Source organism: Seriola dumerili, unplaced genomic scaffold, assembly GCF_002260705.1.
Source record: "Seriola dumerili isolate Sdu_G_001 unplaced genomic scaffold, Sdu_1.0 BDQW01000190.1, whole genome shotgun sequence".
Classification (NCBI taxonomy): domain Eukaryota; kingdom Metazoa; phylum Chordata; class Actinopteri; order Carangiformes; family Carangidae; genus Seriola; species Seriola dumerili.
In genome coordinates, this window is record NW_019174445.1 from 1,019,649 (window position 1) to 1,030,835 (window position 11,187).

At 40.9% G+C, this 11,187-nt stretch overlaps 1 protein-coding gene across 1 annotated transcript; it reads right to left on the bottom strand.

The window, feature by feature from the left end:
• Nucleotides 1-486: 486 nt before the first annotated feature.
• hspb7 (heat shock protein family B (small) member 7) lies at nt 487-4,508 on the bottom strand. The gene is made up of 3 exons (XM_022753209.1): nt 4,135-4,508; nt 1,277-1,401; nt 487-1,094 (listed from the first exon to the last, which is right to left on the bottom strand). The coding sequence occupies exons 1-3, from the start codon at nt 4,304-4,306 to the stop codon at nt 915-917; spliced, it is 477 nt and encodes a 158-aa protein (XP_022608930.1). The 5' UTR covers nt 4,307-4,508; the 3' UTR covers nt 487-914.
• Between the last annotated feature and the right edge of the window lie 6,679 nt (nt 4,509-11,187).

Genomic DNA, 11,187 nt, shown 5'->3' on the forward strand with positions numbered 1-11,187 from the left:
AATTATATAGGGATAGGATTTAGATATCTTGTTTTGATTTTGCTTATTTATTTTCTCTTCGCTTTCTCTTAATTGAATTTTCCCTAATTAAGGTCTAAATGTCTGAAACCAATTCTCTATAATGGCAGGAACAAAAGTCTGCTGTAGAAATGCCATGACTGTTATAATGTAGTTAACATTTTAAAATAATGACTATAAAATACTGGAATATGTATTATATAATACAGAGGATGTGTTCTGGCCATCTCACACTAGCATGCAGTATCCCATATTTCAATCAGTCATAAATGGAAGATGGAGAGATTTGCTTTACTGCTAGTTTTTACAATTGTTTTCAACTAGAAAATATAAATGAATCAAAAATTTTGATTTCTCATTTTTCTATTAATATTTCCATTCTTAAAGTGAAACAGCTCTTTTCCCAACTCAAAGTCCATATGTCAGGTAGAACAGGAATCAAAAGGCTCACACAGGTCAGGATGTTTACTGTCAAAGATGAAGTATTTTATTCACACAAATAATAATAATATACAATAAATTATTATTAATGAGCAATCATCAATTTTTAAAATCGAGAATTAAGTTTTAGAACACGAGTGAAGTGGGGAACTGATCTGTTAATTGAAGTGTGTCTGTTCTCGTGCAAATGCTGTACGTTGCCAACCCCCATGTCTCCGTCTGTCGTGTGCAGGTGCGGCTGCTGTGTGCGGTGAACTAACTCAGAATATAAATGAGCAGCAACAGGTGTAGTTGCGGTCATGGAGGGAGGACGTGGCGTGTCACATAGAACGCGGTGTCGACTCTCTGAGTGTTACATGTAGAATGGTTTCAGTGAAGACAGGAAATAGAGGAAGTAGCATTAAAAAACAAAAAAAAAACAAAAACACAAGAAGTCATGAGCAGGTCGTCGCTCTCTAGATCTTGATCTCGGTGCGGAAGGTCTGTACGAGCTCGTGTTTGGCCGGGTGTCTCCGTGCCCGGACCGTTAGGGTACCCTCAGCGCCCAGTGATGATGTCACTGAGGTGGGGTCCACATCCTCAGGTAGCTGGCACTTGTGGGTGAATGTGTTCATCACAGAACCGTCCTGGGCCAACTGTCAAGGGAGGAACATTACAGATGAGTTCATGTGTAGCAACTGCTTTAACTGACCCTGAAGGCCACACGCTGAAACCTTTAGGTCCCAGGTTTCCGCCATGAGAAGACGAACAACTTTGTTTCAACACCTCTGAGACGTGCAGCGCATTAGCAGCGTAAATCAGAAGGAAAGTTTCCCACCTTTTCCGCACGAACTTCTATCTGGTTGTTGGATGTGGTGACGATGACGTCCTCCGGGGAGAAGTCTCGTACGTCGACTGTGAACTGGTACGAATCCCCAAGAGCTTTAATATTTCCAGTTCCACCTGAAACCAGCACAAGACGAGGAGGAGGATGTTTTAACTCAGGAGGAAACGGGTTTAAAGCTTTTCCAATTAATGTTCATTCAGTTTTTACAATACATTACTACTGAGCTTAAATCACTTCTTTCTGGTCTGATAATCGTGTTCCTGCTGATAATTACAACAGCTGCAGGTGGAGTTTCATCAGGGACGTTTAACAGGCACTTTATTTAAAAGACTATAACATGTTATTGAATAAACTGCAGTGAATTTTATTTCATGCAGCGTATCCTGTTGCCTGGTATAGATTCCATGCTAGAAAATCAAACATGATTCAGGCTCATTATTTTCCATTTTACTGGGTCTTTTTGCACAAACAGACATAAATACACTGACAGGGTCTCCCACTGTTGCTGATCAGTGCTCACTTCTCTGTGTCACTATTGTAAACTTACCTCTCAAAAGATTTGTGAACTTTTAGTAAAAATCTCTTTAAACTGAACTTGACCTGATCTGTTGAGCATAAACAGTTTTCATTTTTTTTCCGTTCAGTTTCATTAAAACCTACTAAAACAAAAATATAACTACTTCATAACTGAGAATAAACATGTCTTCACCTTTTCTTTCGAAAACTTTAACATTAGCACCACAGCACTTTGCCTGTGTATTGTGTAATACACAACAGAATCAGTGTGAAGTCGCAGTTCAGATTTCCCTATTACGTAATTTCAGCATTCGGCTTGTAGCAAGACAAACCAAGAATTTCTATTTCCACTTTCTGTAACTTTAATTTAAGGAAACGTCATGTCTCCTTTATTTCAGCTTATAACGTTCTGCACTTCAAAGCTGCATTCAGGACTTTAGTTTTGTTTTCTCAGCCACTTGGAGCCAGTGGAACAATCTAAAACAATGTTTAACACATATACACACAGAATCATCACCTTATAAAGTAGTTATGTGGAATGCAGTATGGAAAACAATTGTCTATTTATACATTTCAGCTGTTGTGGAGAAACAGCTTTCACAGGGAGTCATTTCTGTCCAACCTGCTGAATGTAAGTTCAATATTAACCTTTCTTTTAGCTCTGTTTTTATCATAATAATAATCTTTATTTCTAAACCCATGTTACAAAGTGCTTTACACAAGGCAGCAAAAATAACAAGCAGGCAACAATTAAAACAAGCAATCAGAAATACAGCTAACTCATTCAAGCTCACAGCAATTTGAGACAAATAAAAATAATGAACCTGAGCAAAAACAACAGGATTAGAATGAAAGTGTCTTAGACCGAAGGTTGTGTCACCAGCAAGAGAGTGATCATAAAAATCAATAAAACCAAAACATAAAAAGTTGTCAATGAAAGCAAAAGTAGGACTACTTTTGCTTTTATTGACAATTTTACTTAATTTTATTGACTTCAATAAAAAAATAAGTAAAATCTTGTCTCTACCAACTTCTCAAAAAAATATCTGGTTGTTTAGCTGCTAAATGCTTCAGTGTGTTTATCAAAGAAGTGGATCTGCAGATTTAGGTGATAATTATCTGTGGGCTTTGATCCATAATCTGTATGTGAAAACAGGTTCATGGCAGAAAACAGGTGAGGAAACAGCAGAGGAACGTAGACCATAATTTTACAGCCTGACGCATCGTCACAACGTCAGTGATTCTGAGCTCAGTGAAGAAGAACGTGGAAACACATGACCTCACACAGACTGGAAATGAGTGTGAGAGAGAGAGACTTCAGAGGCAGGTTAGTTTGATTATGTGACATCATTTCAGCTATGTGTGTGCGTGTGTGTTTGTGTGTACTCTGGTCACCGGGCAACCATCTGGTCATTCCTTACACAGGCGTCATCCCAGATACTCTGTGTGTGAAGTCACACTGCTGGCAGTCAGTCCAGCATTCCCTAGGTAGTATGTGTGCATCTGTGTGTGTGTGTGTGTGTGTGTGTGTATCTGTGTTTGTGTGTGTGTGTATCTGTGTGTTTATCTGTGTTTGTGTGTGTGTGTTTGTGTATCTGTGTGTGTGTATCTGTGTTTGTGTGTGTGTATCTGTGTGTGTGTGTATTTGTGTGTGTGTGTGTGTCCGCTTTCCTTTCAGCTGCACCCACCCTCCAGCTCCTGTGCAGCACCTATGGGATACCAGCCGTGCTCCCAAAACAATTCTACTGAGCCCCTGACACACGGCGCACATGGAGCGTGAGTCCATTTAAAGTTCAGATGTCAGATATTCACACCGTCTGTGAACTGACGCAGAGCGGCAGTCTCACCAGCTCCACACCTCTCTGACCTGAGGATGAGGCAGGCGCTTTAAAGTGAAGCGTCAGCTGACTGAAATGTGGTTTTTAAAACAGAGAGGTGACCAAAACATGCATATTGTTTTTTCACTTACATCTGTTTTCTTTTTCATGTTTTTACACTTTAGTCACACTCTCTTAGAAACACATTTGTCCACACACACACACACACACACACACACACACACACACACACACACACACACACACACACACACAACTACACCCAGAGTCCTGTTGCCTTTTAAACACTGTCCTGCGTGTCGTCTCCCTCCTCTGAACCGTCGCCTCCGACATGTTTTATAAAAGGAGAAAAACACCACACTGCAGACAAACGGCTCCCGAGCAGAGAGATGAATCTGCTTCACAGTCGAACCTGTGACTTCCTCCTGCTGTAGCTATTATTTTTACACCACTCCTGTAAACACACAGAGAGCTGAAATTTACTCCCAAACTTACTGGAAAACCCCAAGGCGTCGCTCCCGGGCCTCATGAAGGAGTCAAAGTCCTCGGTGAACAGTCCCCGGCTTTTCTCCATGTATGGGTTACCAGAGGACGAGGATGACGATGAGGATGAAGTCTGGTGGAAACTACGCTCCGATCGATAGGCAGAGGAGTTGGTCACACTCATGGATGGCTGCGAGTGCTGGGTGAGGCAGAGGAGGAGAGTGAGGGGGAGAGAAGAGGGAGGCGGAGAGAGCTGGGGGCTCCTCTGGGAATCTTCCAGAGGCTTAAGTGTTAGAAAATAATAACACACAGCTCCTGACTTCCTTTTTTTCCTTTCTCTCCTTTTCTATTTATGTTTTCTTGTTTCTATACGGTGAGATAACTTCCCCACTGTCCTGCGGCCACTCACCCATGGCCCTTATATACTGTGCGGCCCTGTGCGTTGGTGGAGGGGGGGGGTGGGCGCACGTGTGTCACTGCTCATCGGGAAAGGCTAATAATGTTCTATATTTATCATGAGACGCACAGGAGTGATGGAGAGAAGGGTCTGTGGTCGGAAAAGTTCTGGGCATTGAAGGGCCCTGAGGTTAAGAGCAGGAGAGAGAGAGAGAGAGAGAGAGAGAGGAGGAGGATTTGATAGAGAGAGGTAGAGAAAGAGCGAGGGGGGGGGGGCAACAGTTGTCATTCCAGACACACCATCCCTGAAATAGCTTCCCTCTCCTCTCTTTAACTCCATCGCTCCATCTGGCTGCTTCCTCTTGCTTTCTTAATATTTAGTGCCACGTCTTTGTCCTGAAATCGGATCCTCACATGGTTCTGCCATTAAATGTCACACTGGCCAATGTCTTCACAGCGTGGTTTCATCTCATTAGAGGGATTTATGTGTGTCTGTCTGTGTGTGTGTGTGTTTTCATCTGTTTATTAATTTTAATCTTTCCGAAGCAGCCAACATTAAAACAAAATGATTTGCCGGATGGAGAACGCCGCGTTCTCTCCCGCCGAGCCGCGCGAAGGGAGGAGAGTGAATTGAAAAGTTGCCTGTTATCTCAGAGGGTAAGTACAGAGCAAAACAAAGATGGAAAGAATGTGCTTGAAAACAAAGCCGTCAGCAGGAGCAGGGGACTTAGTAGTGACATTGCTTTGTGGCTATTAATATCTACATGGAGAGTTTGTGATTAGAAAACACTCGCTGCTCTCCTGTGTAGTCTGTGCAGCTGATAGCTAATCCATTCAAGTACATTTAAGGGCTCTATCAGTGTTTGTGTTAATGTGACTTCAGGTATTTGACCTCTGCTTTGTCTGATTTGTATATGACGCATGAAACACACGACTGGTGACATCACAGCCGCCGGTCGTCCTGGAACTGAAATGAAACAGTGAAAAATCAAAAGGACACGCAGGTTTCCATCTTTTGTTTTGAAGCCGGTCGCCCCGCGTTACACGTGACACCAGACGGTGTTATGTGCTTCCAGTGTTATCAGTGAAGAGCTCAAAGCCCCCCGCTGGAGATCTAAATCCAGCCCAGCAACTCACCAGCTCCCTGCCAGAGAGCACGCACGCACGCACGCACGCACGCACGCACGCACGCACGCACGCACGCACGCACACACAGCTCCCTAGTAACAGCAGTAATACTGTTTGTTCATACTGGCCGTTTGCACCTCTAATGGGGCTTTCATCAGGACCGAAGCTGGCGGTCGTCTGCAAACGTCATTTGTTTGTTGCTGTAATTCCTCTATTATGTTTTGAGGGATTAATAAACATAAGAAAAGGTCAAACTAAATCTCAGCTGCTGTTTCAAAACATTCGATGAAAGTTCATAGGATTGTTTTTTTCATTTTAATTATGCAAATAAAATGATTATCGAATCGGTGGCTCCCAACCCCGGGAGTTGCAAGATCAATTTGAGGGTTCACGAGATGTTAAACTTGTTACCGGACCCCCCCCCCCATTTACAACAAATAAAAATGTTCCTGTTCTTCAACCCTTTTGATTTCAGTCATGACCTTTGACCTCCTTTGAAAGGTAACTCTTTAAAGTTTACAACCAAAAGGTCAGAACGAGAATAAGAGATACCAACGTTACAGACGCACAAACATGGTACAAATCTACCTGTTTTTTGTTTCAACTGTTTTTTATTTTATTTTTTTGGCAAAGAAAATTGATTTAACAGGTGTCGTAGTGATAAAACACTTTGCACAGGTCGAATCAGGAGCTTTCCAACAACAACAACACTGAGTCCAGCCCAGACCAAAACACAACTGAAGTAGCACCAAAGCCAAAGTGTCCCATGGTGTATTTTAAAAATTAAATAATATATGACATTTAAAAAAATATAGTCTTTCCTTTTTTTGTGAAATGCTGAGTTTTTTTTTCTCCTAAAGGTATTTATATTTTTAAATGAAAGTACTTGAAAGGAGTATGGCATTCTTTGATGGAGCTGTTTGCATCTCATTAACATTAACAGACTTAAATCCACCAGCTCAGGGTTACACGTGCAGTCGAAGGTCATGTCTTTTTTTAAATTATAAAACCAAAAAAAAATACTATATACAGCTTCATTTCATCAGAGATGTTGTTGGTATCAAACCTGAGAACTGTCCGTCTCACCAGGCTGCTATTCAAGAGAAAGGAAGAGTGATAGCAGCGGGGGGAGGAGTGGGTGTCGGACGGAGCGGTGACAGGAGACGGACAAGAGGAGAAATGAATGATGGGAGTTGAAGTATAAAGGATGGAGAGGAGCAGAAAACGCAGTAGAGACGTTTGTTGAAATATTCTTTTTAGTCTGAAAAGAAAGTTTAAAAGTTAAAGTTTTAAAGCTGTGAGATCCAGTGAGTACAGTTAACATGCATTTAAATGTCTCTCTCTCTCTCTCTCTCTCTCTTAATCTTCAGATCTAAGACATGCGTGTTGGAAAACTCAATGGAGCACAACTTCAAAGAAATGCATCATGGTCTTTTTTTCGCCACCTTAAGGCTTTCAGATACAGTATGTAGGTCACAATGAATGAGGATAAATATAGATACTGTAAGATAAATAAATAACAAGCTAATTCCACTGTATTCTCAATCTATGGATTTAATTACAATAATCAACATTCATTTAAAATGAGTGTAAAATGTTTTTTAATGATAAACTTTCTGATAAGGAAAACACCCAGAGACAGTAAAAGGAAAGAGATGATAGACTGTAAAACAATTATGTTGGAGATGTTAATGTGTAATGTTCCCAGATCATATTTACATATTTATTCATATTTAACGTGGAATATGTCCAATATTATTTATCAGAGACGGAGAGATTTTTTGAAAATATAAAATATATTTTTATAAAGAATTTGTCCTTATAGTCGGTGCAAAGGAGAAACCTCTCTCTAGTGCGTGAAGTCATTTAATGACCTCGGGGAAAGACTAATTGCAATCTTTTTGTCAAGCTCTGTTTTTAGAAGCTGCACTCTCCACTGCAAGAATGAAGCCCCTCCCCCTCCCCCTCCCCCTCCCCTGGATATCCAGTTTTCCCATCGCTACCATTTACGTCTTAAAAGGCTTTTGGCTCCAGGTGCTGGACTCTGAATCAAGGTTCAAGGTAATGTGAGCAGAGTGGAGAGCTCATTGTCAACAAGTGAAGTGATGCCAATGTCTACTTAATAATTAAAACCTTTTGAGGAGCTATAACTTATATATAACTTATAATATACTGCCATACTTCCTCTTTGGCTGTTTAAACTCAGGCTTAAAGGTCCCATCCAGTCTAAAGGTCTCTGTCCATGTGTAGTGTGATTATAGATCAGGTCTAGCTTCTATATTAACACTGTGAAAGTATCAAAGCCTCAGTCCACAGAGAAATGCACACAGCCTGTATTCAGAAACTGAACCTTAAAATGAGCCGTCAGGATTTCTGGAACTTTGTGATGTCACAACAAAGCAGTCACCAAGCCTCGCCCACCTGGACCCACCATCCTAACCTTGCAGGATTTGGTTTCTCTGAGAGTTTTACCTGAAATCTGCTATATTTTTATTTGATCTCTATTAAAAGACTCTTATTAGTGTTTTGTTTGGCTCCAGTGATGTTGGGCGCCAAAATACAAACCAAGACGTTCCACAGCTGCCGTGATGTGTTTCCATTTATCTACTTAACGCGTAACTTGAGATCACAAACTTAAAAACGAGTAATGGAAACATGTGATTTTCAAAAAAAAGTCTCAAATGTCGCAAAAAAAAGTTGGTTTTTCAGACAAAAGAATATTTTGTGGCTCCTCCTTCATCAGGCTTCAGATTCATGTTTAATTAGAACAATGTCACGAGAAAAGAAAACCCAGCTTTATTTGCTTGACATCACTCGATGGAAAAATAGACCATTAGCAGTTGTGTTTTGTCGAATTAACTAAAAGAAATTGCTTCTATTTTGCGTAAAACTGTGATGGACACTGATGTTGTCGGGGTGCATGACGAGGACAGGCTTCTGGCTGAGGTCGGGTCTTGTGTCGCTAATAGAAAAGATGTGCGGGAAGATGGCTGACCTCCACCTCCTCCACTTCCCATCACCATCTTTATGTTTCTAATTACAGCATAATTTAGGAGTACGGTCTCTAATTAGGGTACGACTGTCAGTAAACTGTTTATTGTTTAATAACAAACATAATACTTACTTACTTAATACAGCTGGTTATGTCTTATTAGTGTACTGTAAAATAAAGTGCGGCCAGTAAAATAATTGCTAATAATAACTTCAGGGAGCAGGACAGGAACGCGGGTTCATAAGAATGACTCATAAGAATGACAACATGGCGGGAGGGAGAGACGTAAGCAAGTAAATCTGATCCAGTTGTCAGTGATCCACGAGTGACATTGAGTCACCTCAAAATGTTTGAGTTTGTGTGTGAAGTCCTATCTGCCCAAAGCTCGCTCTCTCTCTCTCTCTGTCACACACATACACACACACACACACACACACACACACACACACACTTTGGGTTGTGCCTGCTTCAGCTGCTGTGTGTTACATAATGTTGCAGACAGAGGGAAAATTCCACAGTGATAGACGGGCTGAGCTGGAAGGTCGTCTCACTGCTGCTCTCTCTTGTTCACAGGCAAACAGTCAGCTCTGTGCAAACGTTCACACGGGCCACAAATTAAAAAAAGGAAAAACCTGGAAGACGATGGAGAAACAGGACGAGGCTGCTTAATTTGTCACACCTGTCTGTAGTTACACAGGTTTCCATGAAGACGAGAGACTGGGAGCTTCACTGACCCTCACATGGAAACCCTCCTCTATAAAAAAAAAAGCGCCACATTTACGCATATAATTTCATTTAAATGTATACATTATTCTGCCTGAAGTTATAATCGAGTAAAATACAAATTCAAACTTTTCCTTGAATTTAAAGCTGCATTAATAGATTTTCTTTTTTTCCAAGCCGTATTTGTCGCCACCTGATGAAGATAAGTCCAGTATTTTCCAGTCCTTTTACTATTGCTTATATACATATTATAAGCATAAATGTACAAATGAAGTGCAGGATATGTAACAGCAGTGTGTCATGTCCGCCTGCTGCGTTACAGACCACTGGATTTGGTTGAAGTAGATCTCAAGTTGTTTTGATTGGTGAATCAATATTGTGTTTCCCTCTGGCTTCACTGAAATACTGTTGTTAGAAAACCACATTAACACCACTGATGTAGTATTTCATTTGGACTTTCCACTTTGATCTCTGACAGATTCCTCTGAGTGAAAACAGAGCGCTCGTCTCGGGACTTTTCACTTTCAAATAAAATATTAGATTTATTTGTAAATGTATTCATATTCAGTTTTGTGGTTTGGAAACTGTGACATCATTTGATTTGGTTATTTTCTCCTTTGTCAGAGGAGAAACTCTCTGATGGTTGTGTGAGAGAAAAGTAAAGTAACCTCCTGTCTGGCTCTCTATTAATCTCAGTGTGCTGTTTCCATGGTAACAGTTTTTTATACTGAGAAGAGCAGTCTGTATGTGTGTACATTTCCGTGGTGTATGCATATGTGTGTGTGTGTGTGTGTGTGTGTGTGTATGTGTGTGTGTGTGTATTGTGTGAGAGAGTGGCATGCAGATTTCAAATCTCTAAAATAACACAAGTGCTAATCGAAGGCCTACAGGGAAAATAAACATTAACTAAGGATTGTGTGTGTGTGTGTGTGTGTGTGTGTGTGTGAGAGAGTGTGTGTGTGTGTGTGAGAGTGTCAGAGCCCGGTTCCAATGAGGCAAAACATAATTTCTAAGGTCTTGGTAAATGTTGGGTTGGGTGTGTATGTGTTTTTTTGTGTATGTGTTTTTGTGTGTGTGTGTGTGTGTGTGTATGTGTTTTTTTGTGTATGTGTTTTTGTGTGTGTGTGTGTGTGTATGTGTTTTTTTGTGTATGTGTTTTTGTGTGTGTGTGTGTTTGTGTGTGTCCAGATCTGAACAATGATTACCTTAACCTTGAGCAGGCCGCTGAAGTTTGTTGATTTCTTTCAAAGTGTCGGTTCTTGATTATTGTCTGACGCTCAACGTCTTTTTCTGGTCCTTTTCAAATGAAGGTGTTTGAAGTGGCGGCGACACGCGTCATCAGGGACCCTGCGAAGGGGGTTTTGGAGAGGAAAGTAAATGGTTAATTCAGAGGTTCATACTAAAGATTCAAAATGGTTCTTGATATACACCGGTGAAGCTGACATTATTACAGAAAATAGACGGAAGATGTTCTTTTAAGTGCAGAGAGTATCACCTGTTATGGGGGTAAGGAAACCTGCAGGGGGGTGGGGGGGGTCCTCATGGAGGACAGGTGATGGTGAAGGAGCTGCTCTCAGCAGGATGAGCTGTGAATGAGGGGAGAAAAGTCACATACATCTTCACTTCAGTCACACTGACCATTAAATCGCTTCTGAAAAAGGTTGTAAAAGTCAAAACTTAAATTTGGTAAATATCTCTGTTATAAACTGAAATAACATTTCCAACAGGGTGTGTAGTAAATGCGTGGTCTGGGTAACAGCTGTGAACCACAGAAGTCAGCTGTCAAATACCATTTTTCCTTAATGTTACTGTATATTTTACTGCTT